General features: G+C 34.4%; 4 protein-coding genes across 10 annotated transcripts; 3 read left to right on the top strand and 1 right to left on the bottom strand.

The window, feature by feature from the left end:
• Window positions 1-404: 404 nt before the first annotated feature.
• On the bottom strand, window positions 405-3,811 carry LOC111282869 (ran guanine nucleotide release factor, putative (Mog1/PsbP/DUF1795-like photosystem II reaction center PsbP family protein)). 4 transcript variants are annotated; one of them, XM_089760487.1, is made up of 8 exons: window positions 3,586-3,811; window positions 3,472-3,507; window positions 3,251-3,388; window positions 2,494-2,580; window positions 2,032-2,126; window positions 1,158-1,205; window positions 996-1,072; window positions 405-849 (listed from the first exon to the last, which is right to left on the bottom strand). In XM_089760487.1, exons 1-7 carry the CDS (start codon window positions 3,658-3,660, stop codon window positions 1,021-1,023), a joined length of 531 nt encoding a protein of 176 aa, XP_089616613.1. In that variant the 5' UTR covers window positions 3,661-3,811; the 3' UTR covers window positions 405-849; window positions 996-1,020. The 4 variants fall into 4 exon arrangements, with proteins under 4 accessions (XP_089616613.1, XP_089616612.1, XP_022726887.1 ...); XM_089760486.1 differs by having other exon boundaries at window positions 405-819; window positions 3,586-3,808; XM_022871152.2 differs by lacking the exon at window positions 2,032-2,126 and having other exon boundaries at window positions 405-819; window positions 3,586-3,797.
• A 190-nt stretch (window positions 3,812-4,001) lies between these two features.
• On the top strand, window positions 4,002-7,784 carry LOC111282868 (cullin-3A). 2 transcript variants are annotated; one of them, XM_022871151.2, is made up of 3 exons: window positions 4,002-4,486; window positions 5,410-7,486; window positions 7,622-7,784. In XM_022871151.2, exons 1-2 carry the CDS (start codon window positions 4,326-4,328, stop codon window positions 7,445-7,447), a joined length of 2,199 nt encoding a protein of 732 aa, XP_022726886.1. In that variant the 5' UTR covers window positions 4,002-4,325; the 3' UTR covers window positions 7,448-7,486; window positions 7,622-7,784. The 2 variants fall into 2 exon arrangements, with proteins under 2 accessions (XP_022726886.1, XP_022726884.1); XM_022871149.2 differs by having other exon boundaries at window positions 5,410-7,784.
• Window positions 7,785-10,750: 2,966 nt separating this feature from the next.
• LOC111282648 (sphinganine C4-monooxygenase 1-like) lies at window positions 10,751-14,581 on the top strand. Its single transcript, XM_022870832.2, has 3 exons — window positions 10,751-11,162; window positions 11,791-12,114; window positions 13,553-14,581. Exons 2-3 carry the CDS (start codon window positions 11,893-11,895, stop codon window positions 14,102-14,104), a joined length of 774 nt encoding a protein of 257 aa, XP_022726567.1. The 5' UTR covers window positions 10,751-11,162; window positions 11,791-11,892; the 3' UTR covers window positions 14,105-14,581.
• A 1,228-nt stretch (window positions 14,582-15,809) lies between these two features.
• Window positions 15,810-18,249, top strand: LOC111282417 (sphinganine C4-monooxygenase 1-like). 3 transcript variants are annotated; one of them, XM_089760490.1, is made up of 3 exons: window positions 15,810-16,302; window positions 17,467-18,050; window positions 18,207-18,249. In XM_089760490.1, coding segments are annotated over exons 1-3 (807 nt in total). In that variant the 5' UTR covers window positions 15,810-16,080; the 3' UTR covers window positions 18,208-18,249. The 3 variants fall into 3 exon arrangements, with proteins under 3 accessions (XP_089616616.1, XP_089616614.1, XP_089616617.1); XM_089760488.1 differs by having other exon boundaries at window positions 15,811-16,302; window positions 17,467-18,249; XM_089760491.1 differs by having other exon boundaries at window positions 15,815-16,302; window positions 17,497-18,249.
• Window positions 18,250-19,139: the final 890 nt, after the last annotated feature.

Raw genomic sequence — 19,139 nt, forward strand, 5'->3', positions numbered from 1 at the left:
AATCATCATCTAGATTTTGGCTATCATTTGATGTGAATTGCCCACCAAAGAAAATTCACCATTAATGGTCTACAACAGTTTGAAAAACCTATACATATATATAATAAGACACTGGCCCCCACTAAACCTCTTAATTTCCAACTAGCCGATTGTCAGGTGATTGATTATAATTAATTTGTGGAATTATATGCCAAGTTTTCCTGACTCCACCTATACGTCTAGCTACTAATTCTTCTTTTTCTTTTTAATTTATTACTAATAAAGTAAGAACTTTTTTGTGCAAATTCCAAATAACATCATTGTCTCGTAAGATAAAGTTAACCATTCAAATTTTAAGACTTCACTCTGTTTTTGTTTTTTTTAATCTTTTCCTGTGAAAATTATGTCAAATATTAAAATGAATAGACTAGAGAAAGACAAATTATAAAATTATAGAATTGTCAGTTCAATCTCCTTGGAAAACTTTTGGCTTTCAAAAGAATCCATTCAAGTAAGGTGGGCAATGAACATGAACAACTTTTAAAGAGATCATGAAACGCTCGGAGACTACTGCTACTACTACACAGGTATTGAAAACTGCCGAGGCGTAAACATCAACGCTGTTTCAGGAGAGAAAGGGGGGGAAATCCTGGAGTTTTACCTGCCCTTCAGTACCCTTTTTAACGCATCTCTCAAACAGTAGGACCAAAAAGGCCCCAGTCATTCACTTTGAAGCTTGTAACGGCTAGTTTAAAGACTTCAAACATCGGCATGAATCCAGATTGAATAGCTGGGATAGCTAATCCTGCACCAACCGTACTAGCACTTTCGCTCAAAGGGCTGCAATCATAATGTTACAGAAAAATGATACTGTAATTCCATAATCAACCAGCAATCAGATGACAAAATTCCTAGTATTCGCCAAAAACCATATCATAAATGAAAAAAGGACCATGAAATGATGTCTCCTTCTTTCCCTATAGAAAAAAGAAGAGCTCTGTAGCTCTGACACTTACTTGATCAAGATGGGCTCATATGCAGTTACCAGAACATCTGTCCCAACTTCCTTAAGACGTATGTTTGCAAGATAGAACTGGCATGGATATTCATCAAGAATCCACTTAGCAATTTAAAACTACTCGATAAAAACAGTGAAGATTGAAAACACAAAAAATTACCTTGATAATATTTTGCGCTTCTCTTCCTTGCCGTCCCTTAGAAACAGCCTATGCATAAATAACAAAATTAATGATAGAAGGTATCAAAAGATATGTGAGAAAGATGGGGGACAAGGGGAGGAGAAGGTAGGGGAGAGTGCAGTGAACTTGCTGAATTTATAAAGCAATTGTATGAGAACCATCTTCAATATGCTGTTGATCTTTTATATAAAAAACCTATGTTCAGAACAGAATTTATTATCCAACTAGTCAATGATTTAAGAGCACATCTTTATACATTCAGAGATTTCCACATATAAGCACACCAAAATGTTAGCCAAATTGTTATTGCTGCCTAGAGAGAAGGAAAAAGAACAGAGAAACTCAGGAACTGAATATCCAATCCAACCGGTGGTTTTCTAACCAGGCATCAAGCACATAGCTTAGCCCAAACTTCCAAGTTCCACAACAACATCCCAGATAATTCTCAGAGGGTTTAAGGGAGAACATACAACCAAGACACAGATTACTATCCCAGCTGGTCTACATTGCAACCATTTAAACTCATGGCATTACACCCTAAGGACAATAAAGCAAAACTTTTGTGCTGCTCTAACCAAGGGAAATGAAGTCTGATCTAGGTGCAGATCGATCAGATTGATACTGACCATTCATACACTCTTTTCAAAATCTCAGATTCCTCATTCCAAACTAACTCAACACAACAAGTTTAGAAAATTTTAAACCAACAGAGCTTTGACCTTGCTAAAATCACCTAATCTTACAATCTCAATCCAAAAATTATGCCATTTCATTTACAGAACAGAAACAATGACCAAACATGCAGTAACACTACTTAATGTTACTAAGTATCAAAACTTAAAAACAGCCTAACCTTAGGATAACATGGGCCACAGCTGAAATCATAAATTTCCTCCGAACAGGGTTAAAAAAGCAAATGCTTTTACCAGAAGCAGATGCATGCACACACTAGTACAGACCAAAAAAGAACATATTACTAGTGTTTACTTCAATAAGCCTCATATCTCAAGTGTCTTCCATAGGAAAATGATAAATTGATATTGTCAATGAGAAAAGACCTACATATATAAACTAAGAGTACGCAGAGAGCAATATACTAAAAGTACACAGAGAGCAATATGACATGATCAGACAGAAGTTAAAAGTAACAATACCTACCTTGTGAAATAGGATGTTAGAATGCTAATTTTAAGAAACATTGAGACTCAAGGAAGAGCACAATGTAATCACATAATGTTTGGGTAAGGCAGGGATCTTGTAGGCAGAAACTAGAAAGAATGAAACTCTAGTTACATGCCTTCTATATGATTCATACCATTTGGCCAACTGCAGTTGTAACAACAGCCGGAATGTTTCTGTAACACAATCCAGGGGCCTCAACCACTTTTGACTGCTCAAGAAGCTGAAACATATAGAAAAAAGAAAAATGTTACATCTACAACGATATCAAGTCTAAAAAAATTGCCAATTGTACAAACAATGTATTGGATGTCCTTAAAATCAATGGGACCTAAGGCTGAGTAAATATAAGGACAATCATGTCAATGCATAAAGAACACTAATCCTAATAATCAAAGAGAATGTAGAGATTAGAGTTATTATTTTATTAATGATACAGCTGAATAGGCAAAAAACACATTTTCTTTTCTGGTATATACTTCAGAATTTAGAATAAAACAGAAACAAGAATTAAAAATGTAATACAGGGGAAGAAAAAACTAACATAAAAATGTGGGAGCCATAGGAGAATAAATGGAAACAAAGCAGCACACTAGCTTAGACTGAATAACACATTGAAGTTCGAGAATGTCAGCTACATGGAAATGCCATAAATCATCACCATTCTAGTTTTCATAATATAAGATTAAAGCTTCTCAAATTTAACATTCTCAAAGGATAAGCTATGAGCAGCTGTAAAATCAAAATAAACATAGAACCCAACTTTACTGGCAAGTGCTTTAAGGAGGCTAATTCAAACATATAATTGCTTTAAAATTACTCTTTCCTTTGCATACAAGGGCAACTACGATAATCTCCATACAATGCCACAAAAAGAAAAGCCTGAAGATTACCGTGAATCCTTCACCGTCTTGTTCACTGGCAAGGTCTCGAAGAAACCAAATAGCACTCCCATCATCTCCAACTTCATGCTTGTAATCTAACAACTCAAAGATCAAGCTTTCATCACGAGCAGGGTCCACAAACACCTCCTTTAATTCCCAAAAAAATACATAAATAACAAATTCAAAAAAAAAAAGTACCCAAAAAACAGAAAAAAAAAGGGAAAACCAACCTGATGATCGGGAACTTGCCTGATGTTACTGACATCCTAAAGTAATGTAAAACATTAAACACGGGGATTAGTTATTCAATCACAAAACATGAAATTGAAGAAAAAGAAAGAAACCTGAAACCTAATTGGAAATGCAGTTGAGATTGCTCCACCAAACAAAGGTCTTTCCGACAACAAATCTGCCGACATGTTCGCTGTAAGCTTTTCCACTGACTGGAAAACAAAATTTGAATAGGCGAAGAACAAATTTTGATTGAGTAAAGAAGAAAGACGAAAGAGAAGAACAATTTTGTAGAAGGCGCGGTTTTTGTATGGTGTTTATATAGGGGGTGTTTGGGGGAGGAGCGTTTCAATTACGCCATCTCTGCTTTAAATTTAAGCTAGATTTGTAGGGGTAGAAAGGGAATTTCGATTAGAACGGCTAGCAGAAGGATTGATTGAACGACGTCGTTGGGCAAATATTGAAAAAATGGTAGCCGGTCCGGTCGTCGGTAAAGCTTTTAATCGATTAAAAAACAACCTTCGGATTTAATCAACAAAACGTTTTTCCTTCCTAAGAGAAAAAACGTTTCTTGTTAGTTAAAAAAAAAATAAAAAAAACCTTTGGAGATACTTCATCTCCTCCCAAACGGCATCCAAAAACCAACCGAAAAGGGCGAAATCTTCTTTACCTTTCCCTTTTAAAAAAAGGCCTGCTGTTCAAATCTCTCGTTTTTTTTTTTAATCGGACGATTTTATCGATTGCTCTAAAATTTGATCGGTCCTCTGTTTTCTTTTGTTTTTCGGGTTTTTTGGGCGGGTTTTCGTTCGATTCGGGTTTCGGAATTGAAGAAAAAGAGAAAGGTAGGAAAGAAATGAGTAATCAAAAGAAAAGGAATTTCCAGATAGAAGCGTTCAAGCACCGGGTCGTGGTGGATCCGAAATACGCAGACAAGACCTGGAACATTCTCGAACATGCAATCCATGAGATTTACAATCATAATGCTAGTGGCCTCAGTTTTGAAGAGCTTTACAGGTTTCGCTTCTTTTTTTTTTTTTAATTTCAATTAATTTATGTATTTTCGATCTCAGTATTTTGTATCATTGCCTTTTTTTTTTTCCTGTGAATTTGATGCTGAAATCTATAGGTTTTCCAGCAATGGTTTTGTGTTTAGATTGTTGAAAACTTTTATTAATTTATAGAGCAGTTGCAGATGCAAGTTTAATTAGGGTTTTGTGTTCAAGTAATTTAAAACTATGAAGAGTATCTTATCCCTTGATCACAATATTTACGTTATGAAGTTGTTGAAAATAGCTTTTAAACATGACTATGGAGGTAATAAGCTTGGAAAGATTTAACGGAATTGTTCTCAGGGTGGTTTAGTAATTTACATGTTGGGAACAATTGAATTGCCTGCCGGTGAATGATCTTAGCGCTGTTAGGCTTTTCTTGGTAGAGAGGATGAAAAGAGATGAGGATGGAAAATTTGTTAATCTATTGGTTAAAATTTATAACTGTTTTCCTACTTTGAAGATTAATCTTTAGATTAACAAGTTTTCTATCCTTACCCCGTTTTATCCTCTCTACCAAGCAAAGCCTTAATGTTTGTGTACTCATGTGGCTCATTTGACGATTAAGGTAGACTGTATTATGCGGGTTTGTTCGGCGGTAAATATCAGTGGGTGTCTGGTGTTAGATTCTGTAAGTTACAAAATGTTTAAGTGTTTGTCTGTGTTAATCTTATCAGTTGTGGTAATGGTAGATGGTAGTTTTCTATGCAGCAGTAATTGATCAACTAGTTGGACTTGCATGTAGTTTTCAGATTACTTTTGAGCTTAGCATGTTGCTGTGCTTGCAATAGTTCTCTCTCTTTGCAATCTCGACTAAGTGAATTTCAAATGAGCTGGTTAAAACTTAGATCTTTTCTTTATGATATTTGGTTTTTGACATGAATTCAGGAATGCATACAACATGGTCTTGCACAAATTTGGTGAGAAGCTGTACTCTGGACTTGTTACAACTATGACTGCACATCTCAAAGAAATATCAAAATCTATAGAGGCTGCTCAAGGTGATTTGTTTCTTGAAGAGCTGAACAGGAAATGGAATGACCACAACAAGGCATTGCAAATGATTCGAGACATATTGATGTACATGGACAGGACTTATATTCCAAATACCCGTAAAACCCCTGTTCACGAACTGGGACTTAATCTGTGGAGGGATAATATTATACATTCCAGCAAAATACAGTCAAGGCTTCTGAGCACACTTCTTGAGCTAGTACATAGAGAGCGAACTGGTGAAGTTATAGACCGGGGGCTGATGAGGAATATAATCAAGATGCTTATGGATTTGGGTTCTTCTGTTTACCAGGAGGATTTTGAGAAGCCATTTCTTGAGGTTTCCGCTGAGTTTTATAAGGGCGAATCTCAGAAATTTATTGAGTGCTGTGACTGTGGGGACTATCTGAAGAAAGCAGAGATACGTCTAAATGAAGAAATTGAGAGAGTTACCCATTACTTGGATGTCAAGAGTGAAGCCAAGATAACTAATGTGGTGGAGAAAGAGATGATTGCTAACCACATGATGAGACTAGTCCACATGGAGAACTCCGGCTTGGTCAATATGCTTCTTGATGACAAGTATGAAGACTTGGGTAGAATGTACAATTTATTTAGAAGAGTTGCCAATGGTCTCTCAACTATACGAGATGTGATGACTTCTCACCTCAGAGAAACAGGTAAAGAGCTGGTTACTGATGCAGAAAGGTTGAAAGATCCTGTGGAATTTGTCCAGCGGCTCTTGGATGAAAAGGACAAATATGATAATATCATTGGCCAAGCATTTAGCAATGACAAGACATTCCAGAATGCTCTGAACTCCTCTTTTGAATATTTCATTAATTTGAATCCCCGTTCTCCCGAGTTCATTTCCTTGTTTGTGGATGACAAGCTTCGTAAAGGTTTGAAAGGAGTCAGTGAGGAGGATGTGGAGATTATTCTTGACAAAGTTATGATGCTGTTTCGCTATCTGCAGGAGAAGGATGTATTTGAAAAGTACTACAAACAACACTTAGCTAAGCGGCTTCTGTCTGGCAAAACTGTCTCTGATGATGCAGAGAGAAGTCTGATAGTCAAGCTTAAGACAGAGTGTGGATATCAATTTACTTCGAAATTAGAAGGCATGTTTACAGACATGAAGACCTCCCAGGACACAATGCAAGGGTTTTATGCAAGCCATCCTGAGCTAACTGATGGCCCTACCCTAGTTGTTCAGGTTCTAACAACAGGGTCTTGGCCCACCCAGACTTGTATTACTTGCAACCTGCCTGCAGAAATGTCAGCACTCTGCGAGAAGTTTCGGTCATATTATCTTGGGACCCATACTGGTCGGAGGTTATCCTGGCAAACTAACATGGGGACTGCAGATATAAAAGCAATTTTTGGGAAGGGTCAGAAACATGAGTTGAATGTTTCAACTTACCAAATGTGTGTATTGATGCTTTTTAACAATGCTGATAGGCTTAGCTACAGGGAGATTGAACAGGCCACTGAGATTCCTGCTTCAGACTTGAAAAGGTGCTTGCAATCAATGGCATGTGTGAAGGGAAAGAATGTTCTCAGGAAAGAACCTATGAGTAAAGACATTGGGGAGGATGATGCATTTTTTGTCAATGATAAGTTCACGAGCAAATTCTACAAAGTGAAGATAGGAACTGTGGTTGCACAAAAGGAATCTGAACCTGAAAAGCAGGAGACGAGACAAAGAGTGGAGGAGGACAGGAAGCCACAGATTGAAGCTGCAATAGTTAGGATAATGAAATCAAGGAGGGTGCTGGATCACAACAATATAATAGCTGAGGTTACAAAGCAGTTACAGTCACGGTTCCTGGCCAATCCAACGGAGATTAAGAAACGGATTGAGTCTCTTATCGAGCGGGATTTCTTGGAAAGGGACAACAATGATAGGAAATTGTATCGGTATCTAGCCTAAAGACATGGCTTCAATAGATCTCTTGTTTCTTTTGGAAAGGTAAGTGTTGACAAATGAAATTGTACCCTAGTTGGTGAGTGGAAATTTGTTTTACATACCATGCAAGCTCCAATTGTTTGAATGGATATCGATTTGTTCCTGCTTTTCTTATATCTTGCACTGCTTCTTTCTCAGCCTCCTATCTATCCACTCGTCCACACCTTGCTGGCAAGACCAACCCACCCCCAAGGACTGGCCCTATATGTTTGGTTGGTTCAGCCAAGTTCATCCAACCTTCTATGCTTTGTAATAGTACTGGCATTATTAGAGTCTATCGAATTTCAATTTTGTTTTCTTCCTTGTTACTGTCTTTGCAAATCACCACATTCCACAAGTTAAATAAGAAAACAACTTAGTTAATAGAATTTTCAGCTCTTTATTCTATTTCGGTATTTATTATTAACATCTCAACAAAATTTTTATTGCTTAACAAGTGTAAAAGCTAGGATATATGGATCCTTAATTCCAAAATTCAGGTAAATACAAACTAGAATATATCGGTGACAGTTCAACTTCAAGTATTACCAAACCAATCCTTTGATAAAATATGGAGTTCAAATCATCAGCGTAGCAGTTTATGCCTAGAGGTCTTGCATTCCAATTGAACTTCATTTTCCTCACGAGATCTAAAATATTGGAAGCTATGAATCTGAGACGAGGATACACTTCTGTACATCTGCTCATGAAAAATGGGTTATATAAAGCAATTCTTGAATTAATGAAAAAAAAAAAAAGCAACCCTACTTTTCACTTGTTGGTCCATCCATTATCCAATATGAGTTTTTATAAACTTAAAAGTTAAGGTTAGAAATTCTTGAATTAGTGAAAAAAAATAAAAAAAGCAACTCTAATTCTAACTTGTCCATTATGATTTTTTATAAACTAAAAAAAGTTAAGGTTTTTTTGTGAACTTAAAAGTTAAAGGTTAGAAATGAGATATTGGAGAAAACAAATAGAAACAAACTCCAACTGGTTAAGTTCCCTCCAATACAGCCTTGACAATTGACATCTCAACCATTGAGAAAACATTATTGAAGCTTACTTTGTACGTTACCTACTAACTCAAATGCTCGAGTGTGAAGGCTGTACATGAGATATTAGAGAAAACCATACAAGCACAGAGCCTGACCAGCCTTTCTTGTATGGTTTTCTCCAATTCTCACATGCATCATTTACACCTTGGATATGTCCACCTGAAGGGGTAACTTAACTACATATATTATATGTACATATATGCAAGTCATGATCCCACAAGAGATGTTGGAGGAAACTAAATAAGCATAAATTTATTACAACTAGTTTAGTTCCCTCCAATTGTCACATACAGCATTTACACCGTTGGATTTTTAATTACAAAGGCAAGCAGCATTTGGGCAGTTTGTGGGATATGCAAAGGGTATATCCCTACAGAATTCCCCTCCATCTAATTTATTTTTGCTCAGCAGTTAAGGCAAGATGATATTTATAGAGTTTCAAGGAACAGAACCACACAAAATTCACGAGAATTGCAAGTAAAACAATAACAGAGCAGAAATTATAGCTTACTCAGAAACAGTAACAAGTTGGCAAACGGTACAAAATCTTCATCAACAGAATTTGCATGTTCACACCGTTTAGTACCCTTGTTACCAATGAGAAAACAGCACATCCCCTCTCCAGCAAACAAGAACGGCATGACTAGCATGCACAGACAGTCCACCTGGCCTGGAGCCTCAAATTCTAAATAAAACCCATAATAATTAAGCTTTAGCAATAGTTCTTTATTAGTCACATTGGACCATTTTGAAAGGCCAAAAAGCTCCATTTCTTCAGCAGAAGTCTACTCTGACAATAGTATTAGGCACTTACAGATATCTGAAAAAACTGGTCCACTTTTAATTTCTGGAAAAATCCATGAAAAAAATTCCCAGAAGAAAATAGGTTGTGGGTGTACTTCATACAGAATTTGTGTTTTTCACATGGATATCCCTGCATAGACTGCATTTGTGCTCCCAGAAAACTAGCATAATTTTCTGTAAATGAAAGATTAAGAACTTCAGGATTATAACTTTATCACTAGTAATTTTTAAGTCTAATGATTTACATGTTCTCTGAACTCAAATACCTCTTCACTGAATCATCATGGTCCATTTAACCTGCTTAACAATTATGCTCATGTTGATATTATGAACCAATTTTCAGTCAAATTAAGATATTTTCATTAAATAAACTACATTTAACATGTCTTACTATGGAAGAGTAATACATTAGCTTCGACCTAGAGATGCACGTCAAAGATTCCCAAGTCAAAAATTGAAGGTCATGCAATCAAGTTTAAACGTCTGCCATTAGCATTTGTTCCGTACTCGTTATTTGCTTAATTAATAAATACATTCAGAGTAATAAGATCGAGGACTACAATAGACTCATATTCAACTTCACCATAGACCTTACTCAAAAAATTATTTTGCTTGGTATCAGATGAACGTCAATATTGAGGTTACAAAGTCCAGGTGGAAGTTGCCATCACCAGCTACAGTTGGACAAAAGTTCCTAAACGTACGGTAAGTTCCTTCCAACAACAATTTTCCACAGACCATCTATCCTTTCTCATCGGGAGTATGTCCTTTTGAAGACAGTTTTGACAGCGTTTGCTCGTCCACAAACAGAACAAAGCACACATTTTTCTTGGAAAATCCACTAATTTGAAACCAACAAAAAGCAATGGAGCATCACTGACAGAATAGAAAGTTCTGCAAATCATCCTAAAACTAAAGCAACACTATAAACCATTTACCTATTTGCATCTTCCACTATATTACTTTTGTCAACATTTAGTTAAAATTCATAGGAAGTAAGCCCAACTAAACATATCTACTGAAAAATAGTTGTAGGAAGTGAAAGAATAGGATATCATCCAGCGTAAGATTTGCAACATATGAGAAGGAAAAAGAGACGACAAAAATCAAGCTAGAAAGTCCATCACACATTGCATGCATTTCATACATCAGACTGAAGTCTTCCAGCAGTGAATTTTTCCATAAAATTGTTTTGTACGTCTATCCCTCTAAAGCCTTTACAATGCATTTGAGTTTAACTTTACCAATAATTCTTTACTTTGAAGAACTCCTTCATGCCCTCTGCCTTAAAATCTTCAAGTTTGTATCTATTCTTCTCTCTTTGGTTGAAATAGGTAGCTTAGACAATATATATTCTTTAGAAAAGATTATGCTTCATATATGAGTAGCTAAATGAATCATGCATGCGTAAAAGAAATATCAACTCACTGTAGAACACAAGATATTTGAAATAAAGATGCTCATTCTCACGTCTTCCAGACATGAATACATCGCACGTGGCAAAAATAAGATTTGATAAGGAATGGCTCGTTTACCAATCTGCTAGTAGGTCTCCTCAAAAAGTCAGAGCTTTCAAAAATGCAAGAAGATATTGCATTGATGTACCCAAAGGAAACTGGCATAACTGTACTTGAACGCATCTATATGTGCTTTTTCTTCAGCGCCTAGCAAGCGGACCACTCAAACCAGTCTTATCTCTGTGAAGGAAGTTTCTGAGACACAGGAGTTGATCTAGGCTGTATAGTAGAGAGACATGCAGTCCTTCATTTCTAGTTCCTAAGTTGTTTGAGCTGATCCTGAAGTTCATATTCGAAGAAAAAGATCTACGATTCACATAGGTAAGCAAATGGACTAATGAAGTGCATCGGTTAAGTTATGCTTCATTTGTTAGCCGTGCAATTTTTGTATATGACATTTCTATATCTTGAACTATCTAAGATAAATAATAATATTATTAAAGGTAGAATAAAAGCTAATTGAATTCAACTAGCCAACCACCCATGTCCGAATTGGTTTCAGAAACTTAATTACAAGAAAAAGCATGACAAAAATATACATGTGTATGAGCAATAACATTGGAAAACGAGGCATGACATGAGAACTAGAACTGGAACTTGGACACATTCCCCAAAGGTAAAAGATTTTTCTGCAAAATTAATGGAGCATCAACTAACCCCGACCTACCCTCCTCAGTACGCAGGAGCCGCCCCAAGTAATTGATCCGAGACATTTGCCTTTACACGTTTTTATTATTTTTGCCCTTAGTACGAATTTATTGCAAGATGTGCCTGGCCTGTGAATCTGGCACCGCTCGAACCAGGCATTGAACATGAGTTTAGCTTAAATTTTTGTTTTATTTAAATAATGTCTAAAAGATACTTCGAACTGTGTCATTCTTGGTTCAACATTTATTGCTCAAAATCCTTTTTACATAAAATCTGATGACTCATTGGCCACATTTAATAGGGTTTGTCATTGAAGGTCATCTCTGTTTGCTATAAGTTGATAAGCACGAATTTGCACGGCCATTTCTTGGTGTTCTTCATTGGATTGTGTAGAAGAGAAGAGATGGGTTTGGCGATATCAGATGAGTTGCTGGGAACCTTTGTTCCGATTGTTGTTTATTGGATTTATTCAGGGATTTACATGGTTTTGGGGTCATTTGAGAATTACAGATTGCATCCAACGCAAGATGAGGCAGAGAAGAATCTGGTGTCCAAGGAGAAAGTCATCAAAAATGTTCTTTTGCAACAGACCATTCAAGCTATTCTAGCTATCTTTTTATATAAGGTACGACCAAGAACCTAGTTCTTTTTTTCCTATTTTTTACATTCTAATTGTATTGGGTTATGTAAGAGTTATGGTGTAATAATTCTGGTTGAAACTTTGTAGATCGATATCAATTTACTGCTTAGGATTCTCTTTTCATGGTTACCTGTTTTTAAAGCTATAGCTTTTTTTTTTTTTTTTTTTTAATAATAGGGGTGCAAATAGCTCCCAAGCCATTTTTATTTTAGTTGAGAAAGATTTAAATGAAATTTTTATTAGAAATAATAATTAAAAATTAAAATTGATAAATTGATAAATTGAAAAGTTTTTTTTTTACATAGATTAAATGTGTAAAATTTAATAAATTTTAATAAAATTTGATATATTTTTAAATAAATATTTTTAATAAAAATATTAACATAATTTTTATTGTTGAATAAGTATCAATTAAATTTAAATTATAATAATATTTTTAATATTTTTTATATATTATTAATTTTTACATCAAATTTTATTAATTTATGATATTGAATTTTTTATTAAAATATGTTTAAAATTTTTTTTACAAATTTTACCTTAAATTTTGTCTAAATATGCCCGAATTTGTTTGGAAAACAAGTGAAGTTATAGTTAGTGGTATATTACATATCCAATTCTAATACTCACCTGTCTATTGTCATAGTTGATTTTTTGTCGAAATTTTCTCTTTGACGTTTATTATGAATTAAATTTTATGAAACATATATTTAAAAATCACTTCTTTTTAAGTTTTAAATATATTTTTCATAATTTTATCAATAATAAATATAAAATAATTGAAAGATAAAGTTGAAAAAATTGACTCATAAAAGTTAAAATATGATAATTTTATTAGGATGAATGGCGTAATTAATTTGAATATAAATCTAGGTTTAACTCAAATTACTAAACTTTCTTAGAAGATGATTATGGATAAAATTAGAATTCGATTTTCAACATTTCAAACTTTTTTAAACTCGGCTTAAATACTTTTGTGCATAAGGAGAAATATCAATAATTTGGGATAAAATTTGGAATTTTTGGTATGGGCACATATATATAAAAGTTAATTTACATACCTTAGGCTGAGGTTGAAGTCAATTAATTATTTTTGCTTTTGATATTTGAAATTATTAAGGATTAAATTCTAAAATTAAGAATTTAATTTTTTATCAATAAATCACACCATTGTTGATATATATATATATATATATATATGTATATTATTTGGAGCCTTGGAGAAAGAAACAGTTCACTTTTTTTCTTCATCCTCTATAAATTTCCGTTCTTCATCATAGAATTCATAGGATTTTTTTCTCCATTGTTTTGGTCAAAATGCCATGTATTTGAGATAGCAAGTGTCAATGTGTGTGTGTCTGTCTGTGTTTTTTTTGAAGAAAGTGACCGAATTCGAGAAGAGGGTGATTCTTGGTTTGTGCAGGTGACAGGAAATGAGGCTGGTGCTTCCAAAAGTCAATCATCTTCCCTTACTGATATTGCAAGACAATTTGTTATAGCAATGCTTGTTTTGGATACATGGCAATATTTTATGCATAGATATTTCCACCACAACAAGTTCTTATACCGCCACTTTCATTCTCATCACCATAGGCTTGTTGTTCCCTATGCATTTGGTGCCATTTACAATCACCCACTGGAGGCTTTTGCCTTTGACATAATTGGTGGGGCTTTATCTTACTTCCTCTCCGGTATGTCTCCTCGAACTTCAATACTTTTCTTCTCCTTTGCCACCATCAAATCAGTGGATGACCATTGCGGATTATGGCTTCCTGGAAACCTCTTCCACCTCTTCTTTTACAACAATTCGGCATATCATGATGTCCACCACCATCTATATGGAGGCAAATATAACTTCTCTCAACCATTCTTCGTCATGTGGGATAGAATCATGGGAACATACATGCCTTATTCACTTGAGAAGAGAGCCGAAGGAGGGTTTGAAGCTAGGCCTACTAAAAGAGCAAATGAATGATATGAATATTTATTACTAAAATGGGAGCATCCTTTTTTTTTTTTTTTTTTCTTTTTCTTTATGCACATAGATAGGACTGGAGTGAATGGTCAGATGATATTGTGGGATCAACCTTGTCACTTGTCAGGCTTGTCAGGATATGGATAGCTCTTTATTTATTTCTTGCTTTGCTGGACAACCATTTATGGATGGAGCAATATGTATTTGCAGATTTGACAGGTTCCTACGACTTATCAACAACATATTGGCTCTTTGCTTCAGCTTTGGTATAGACAAGCGAATGTGAAAGCTTGTGCTCTTTCATTTATTATCCATTTGAGTCACGTTTGCTGTTGTTGATGATTAAGAAAAAAAAAATGTATTTAACCTCACTTTTCGTGTAGGCGAGAGGAGGAAACGATGCTGGGGCTTTTGCAGGGCAGCCATTATCTTTATTGTTATAGCGAAACAATTTGTAATAGCTATGCTGGTTTTGGATACTCATCAATAATTTCTCCAAAGATTCACATTCCACAACAAATTCTTACACCAAAGCATATCATCGGCTCGTTGTTATTTCCTGCACATTCGGTGCTGTTTACTGTTATACATCAAAATATTTTAAAAATTTATTATGATATATAAATAAAAATTTAAATTTAAATTTATAAGATATTTTTTATAAAACAAGATTATAAAATGCTCGGATTAAATCAAAAAATATCTTACGGTTCAAATTATCATACGTACAGTCATCCACTAGAAGCTAGCGTTCCTAGCTGATACATCTGGCGGTTCGTTAGCCTTTTGTCGTCTCTTGTTTGTTTCCTCGAACTTGCTATTTTTCTTTTGTTTTAGCAATATAAAAAACGTGCATGGATGACCACTGCGGATTATTGGTTCCTGGAAACCCTTCTCACATCTTGTATAGAAACAATACTGCCTAGCGCCATGATCTACCACATCAGTTATACGGTGGCAATTACAATTTCTCTCAACCATTTTGAAAACTTATATGCCTTAGTCACCTGAGAAGACAGCAAAAGGAGGCTTTGAACTCCGACCTACTATTGCTACTATTATATTATACTCGTAGATTGCATTGTGTGGTGCATTTATATATATATATACATATATATATTGACATACATATACAAATATATAAATTTAATATATAATTAAGATCTACCAAATTTATATCTTAATTTACAACTATAAAAAAAAAAATTCGATACCATTATTTTTTTTTATTTTTACTTTCAATTTCGGAAATTTAAACTACCTAGTCATTTGACTTAATGATTGATACATGATCTTCTATTTAAAAAATAAAATTCAAACCTTTTTTTTCAAAATAAAAAAATTGGACGGTTAAGAGGTAAAGTAATGTTCATTTAATTGGGCCAATGATCAGAAAACCTTTTGATGGGCTCAGCAGAACATACCCGTAACAAGACGGGCCTCAAACTTCCATAGGCTACCTCGGCCCCGGCCCAACCCTTTTGAGGCTTTGTAAGGCCACAAAAACGACTCTTCCATTGCCGTTTTAGATCGACCATAGTTAACACGAAAACCACGGGCGTAAACAAAATCCAAAACCCACGTTATTCGTACCATAGATCGCCACGTATCCGTTTCATGAGTCTAGGATAGAACCGCACGCACCGAATTACATCCATGATATTTTGGCCAAAGTCTTCGTCTTTTTAACAAATTTCTTTTCCATTTCGAATGTTCCGCTCTCTTTCCAACCCTAACTACGACTTAGATCATTCATTTCACGACATCGCAACCTTCTAGACTTCCAATCATTGACCCAAGCAATCGTTTAAGAAAAAACCATTTCTTTTGTGCCTATTTTGACCGTTAAGCAGATCTCTCTTCGTTCAAACCTTTAAATTTCTTAGAGGAACAGACAGACGGCGGACCAGAGACGTTCAAAGTTTTCTTCTTTTAATTTCATGTGGTTTTGTTTGAAATTCTTGTAGTGAAAGGGGATGGGTTTCGCGATATCCGATGAATTGTTGGGAACTATCGTTCCGATTGTTGTTTATTGGATTTACTCGGGAATTTACATGTGTTTAGCGTCGTTTGAGAATTATAGACTGCATTCGAAGAAGGACGAGGATGAGAAGAACTTGGTTTCCAAACAAACCGTCGTTAAAGGCGTTCTTTTGCAACAAACACTTCAGGCTGTTATAGCCATCCTTTTGTTCAAGGTACGGTATGATTAAGTTACTTTATTAATTTTAGTTGAAATTTTGATGATACTGATCGTGTTTTAAATTGATTTTAGGAGAATCTGATGGTTCTTGATGTTGGGTTCCATTAGATTTTAGCTTTTTTCTCTGTTTATGGCAGAAAGTTATTGTTTTTCCCTTGATAAAAAGTTAGGGTTTTTTTTTTTTTTTGTTCTGTTAGGGCACATACAACTTTGCTTCGTTATGTACTAAAAAAAAATTTACTTCTTTAGTTCTGATATAGAGATTGCTTCAAAGCTCAGGAGGAGCTTGTTTACTTATCTTGAATTTCTTTTCCTAGAGAAGTTTTTGCTAGATTATTCATAGCTAAGTTAGCCCATAATGTTTGACCAAATTCTTTATGTAGGGTTCCAAATCCCTTGATTGCTTTGCAAAAGATTATACGAAGAATTTGGAGTTAATTATTTGCACCATTCCCTTGCCTGCGATGTAGTTGTCCAGGCTGCTTACAGAAGTATCTTGTATAATTTGGCTATAATCAGCCATGAGTTTCAATTTGGTTTCTTTTGAACCCATCAAAGATTATATATCGGATAGATAACACTTGGTTAGGGTGCATACAAGGGTTAATGTAGGAGATTAGTTACTTTACATATTTATAGACAATAAATCTTGGTATCCTTGTTAATTTTGAGTTGTCGCTTTTCTTATGAAGTTTTGGCTATAACCATGTTCTAATGTTGCATGACTTTCTTCTGCATATTTAACAAATAATATGTCTGTCAACTTATGATTTATCAGATATGAATCATGAATGTGGCGAAGTAATCGGGGAAATATACTTTGTCTTGGACTGTGTTTGTGATCTTTAGTTTTAGTGGTAGAAATTTACTTTTACAATGAGCACAATCTCATGAAAATTCATAGGGTTCTTAATTATCTTCCCACCTGATGAAAAACTGACAAGCTCAGCGCTTCCTGTTTCTTTTGTTTCAGAACTGTTTTGGTTTACATAATTTGTAGCTGATTAGTTTTCAGTTTGCATTCGCTTTTTTCTTTTTTATCTTTACCCCACTTTTGATTTTTTTGTCAATTGAAAAAAAAAAAATCCATGCGTTCACCATCATATATAATGTGCAATATACTCAATTTATATTGTCAAATTATTTGACCATGTTGTAGACTTTTATTTGTAAACCTTGCTTTGTGCAGGTCACAGGGAGTGATGCTGAGGCTTATGCAGGGCAGCCATCGTCCCTTATTGTTCTAGCTAGACAGTTTGTTACAGCAATGTTGGTTATGGATACTTGGCAATATTTTCTGCATAGATATTTCCACCACAACAAGTTCTTATATCGGCACCTCCATTCTCTGCATCACCGTCTTGTTGTTCCCTATGCATTTGGAGCTCTGTACAATCATCCGCTGGAAGGGCTTCTACTCGACACAGTAGGTGGTGCCTTATCATTCCTCCTCTCTGGCATGTCTCCTAGAACTTCCATCTTTTTCTTCTCTTTCGCCACCATCAAGACAGTTGATGACCATTGTGGGCTAGTACTTCCTGGGAACCTGTTTCATATTTTCTTTAGAAACAATTCTGCATATCACGATGTCCATCATCAGCTTTATGGTAGCAAATACAACTTCTCGCAACCATTCTTCGTCATGTGGGATAGAATTCTGGGAACATATATGCCTTATTCCCTTGAGAAGAGAGCAGAAGGGGGCTTCGAAGCACGGCCAACTAAAGAGTACAAAGATGATTAGTAAGCAGTTTGTGAGCATCCTTTTGTTTGTTACAATACCATTCTTATTTTTTTTATCCTTTTTCCTCATCAATGAACCACACTGCTTCGGTGATTTGTATATACTTATATTCTTGTGCTGTACGCTCAAAACTTATTTTTTTTTTTTTTCTACAGAAGAAATAATGAGATCCATTAGTCGTGTCCAAAATTTTCTCAACATGGCAAGTTTGATTCTAGGCAAAGGGCATGGACCTACTTTTGAAAGTGGGTCATTTAGTGTTTTTGTTCAACGCTTGGGAGTCCAGCTTTTTGTTTGGCGATACTTTTATAGTCGATTAGTCATGATGTCGGCAAGTGCTTTCTGACATTTTTTTGCCTCTTAAAACCATTAGTACGTTATGTCGGATAACAGACCATTGATGGATCAAAAATCCTGACAAAATTTTTGAGTGCAAGAACAGCATTTTTTTCCTTTGTAAGTTGGAAAAGATGGTACCTTAAAGAAAAAAAAGTATTACTTTAAGGGGTGTTAAGTTCGTGAAATTATAGATTTTAAGAAAAAATATTATTTTTGAAAAAGTGTAATTTTTTTATTTATTTTTTTTAGAATATTTCGGGTTTAAATTTATTCTTTTAGTTAAGGAAAATTTATATATTTTAAAATTTGAATAATTATTATAATTTTTTTGTCATTTATGATAGTAATTTAAATAATTTTATTTAATTAATTGAATGGAGATTTGTTAAAAAATATTTTGAATAATTTCTTACAAAAATTGAAAAGAATTATTTAAGATTTTTTTTGTCTAAAATATCTTAAATAATTTTATCAATTTTTAATGACTATTTTAAATATTTTTTGTTAGAAGACATTTTAAATAATTTCTTAATAAAAATTAAAGATGATTATTCAAGATATTTTTAGTAAAAAAATATTTTTAATAATTTCTTTCAATTTTATAAAAAGATAGTTCAAAGTGTTTTTGGTCAAAAACTATAATCCTCAATAAAAAAATTGGATGGGATAATTCAATACGTTTTTAGTAAAAAATGATTTAAATAAATTTTTTAAATTTTTATAAGAAATTATTCAAAGCGTTTTACATT

The sequence above is a fragment of the Durio zibethinus genome, chromosome 5 (genome assembly GCF_047325235.1).
Source record: "Durio zibethinus cultivar Kanyao isolate XHJ-2024 chromosome 5, ASM4732523v1, whole genome shotgun sequence".
Lineage (NCBI taxonomy): Eukaryota > Viridiplantae > Streptophyta > Magnoliopsida > Malvales > Malvaceae > Durio > Durio zibethinus.

What these genes read in the sequence shown, in the direction of transcription:
- LOC111282868 (XM_022871149.2), top strand. Translation starts at nt 4,326, where the DNA reads ATGAGTAATCAAAAGAAAAGGAATTTCCAGATAGAAGCGTTCAAGCAC. An exon ending in AGTTTTGAAGAGCTTTACAG is followed by an intron (nt 4,487 to 5,409) that starts GTTTCGCTTCTT and finishes ACATGAATTCAG; the next exon opens with GAATGCATACAACATGGTCT.
- LOC111282417 (XM_089760490.1), top strand. Translation starts at nt 16,081, where the DNA reads ATGGGTTTCGCGATATCCGATGAATTGTTGGGAACTATCGTTCCGATT. An exon ending in TAGCCATCCTTTTGTTCAAG is followed by an intron (nt 16,303 to 17,466) that starts GTACGGTATGAT and finishes ACCATGTTGTAG; the next exon opens with ACTTTTATTTGTAAACCTTG.
- LOC111282648 (XM_022870832.2), top strand. Translation starts at nt 11,893, where the DNA reads ATGGGTTTGGCGATATCAGATGAGTTGCTGGGAACCTTTGTTCCGATT. An exon ending in TAGCTATCTTTTTATATAAG is followed by an intron (nt 12,115 to 13,552) that starts GTACGACCAAGA and finishes TGGTTTGTGCAG; the next exon opens with GTGACAGGAAATGAGGCTGG.
- LOC111282869 (XM_022871152.2), bottom strand. Translation starts at nt 3,660, where the DNA reads ATGTCGGCAGATTTGTTGTCGGAAAGACCTTTGTTTGGTGGAGCAATC. An exon ending in CAACTGCAGTTGGCCAAATG is followed by an intron (nt 1,206 to 2,493) that starts GTATGAATCATA and finishes ATTTATGCATAG; the next exon opens with GCTGTTTCTAAGGGACGGCA. An exon ending in AAGCGCAAAATATTATCAAG is followed by an intron (nt 1,073 to 1,157) that starts GTAATTTTTTGT and finishes TATCCATGCCAG; the next exon opens with TTCTATCTTGCAAACATACG.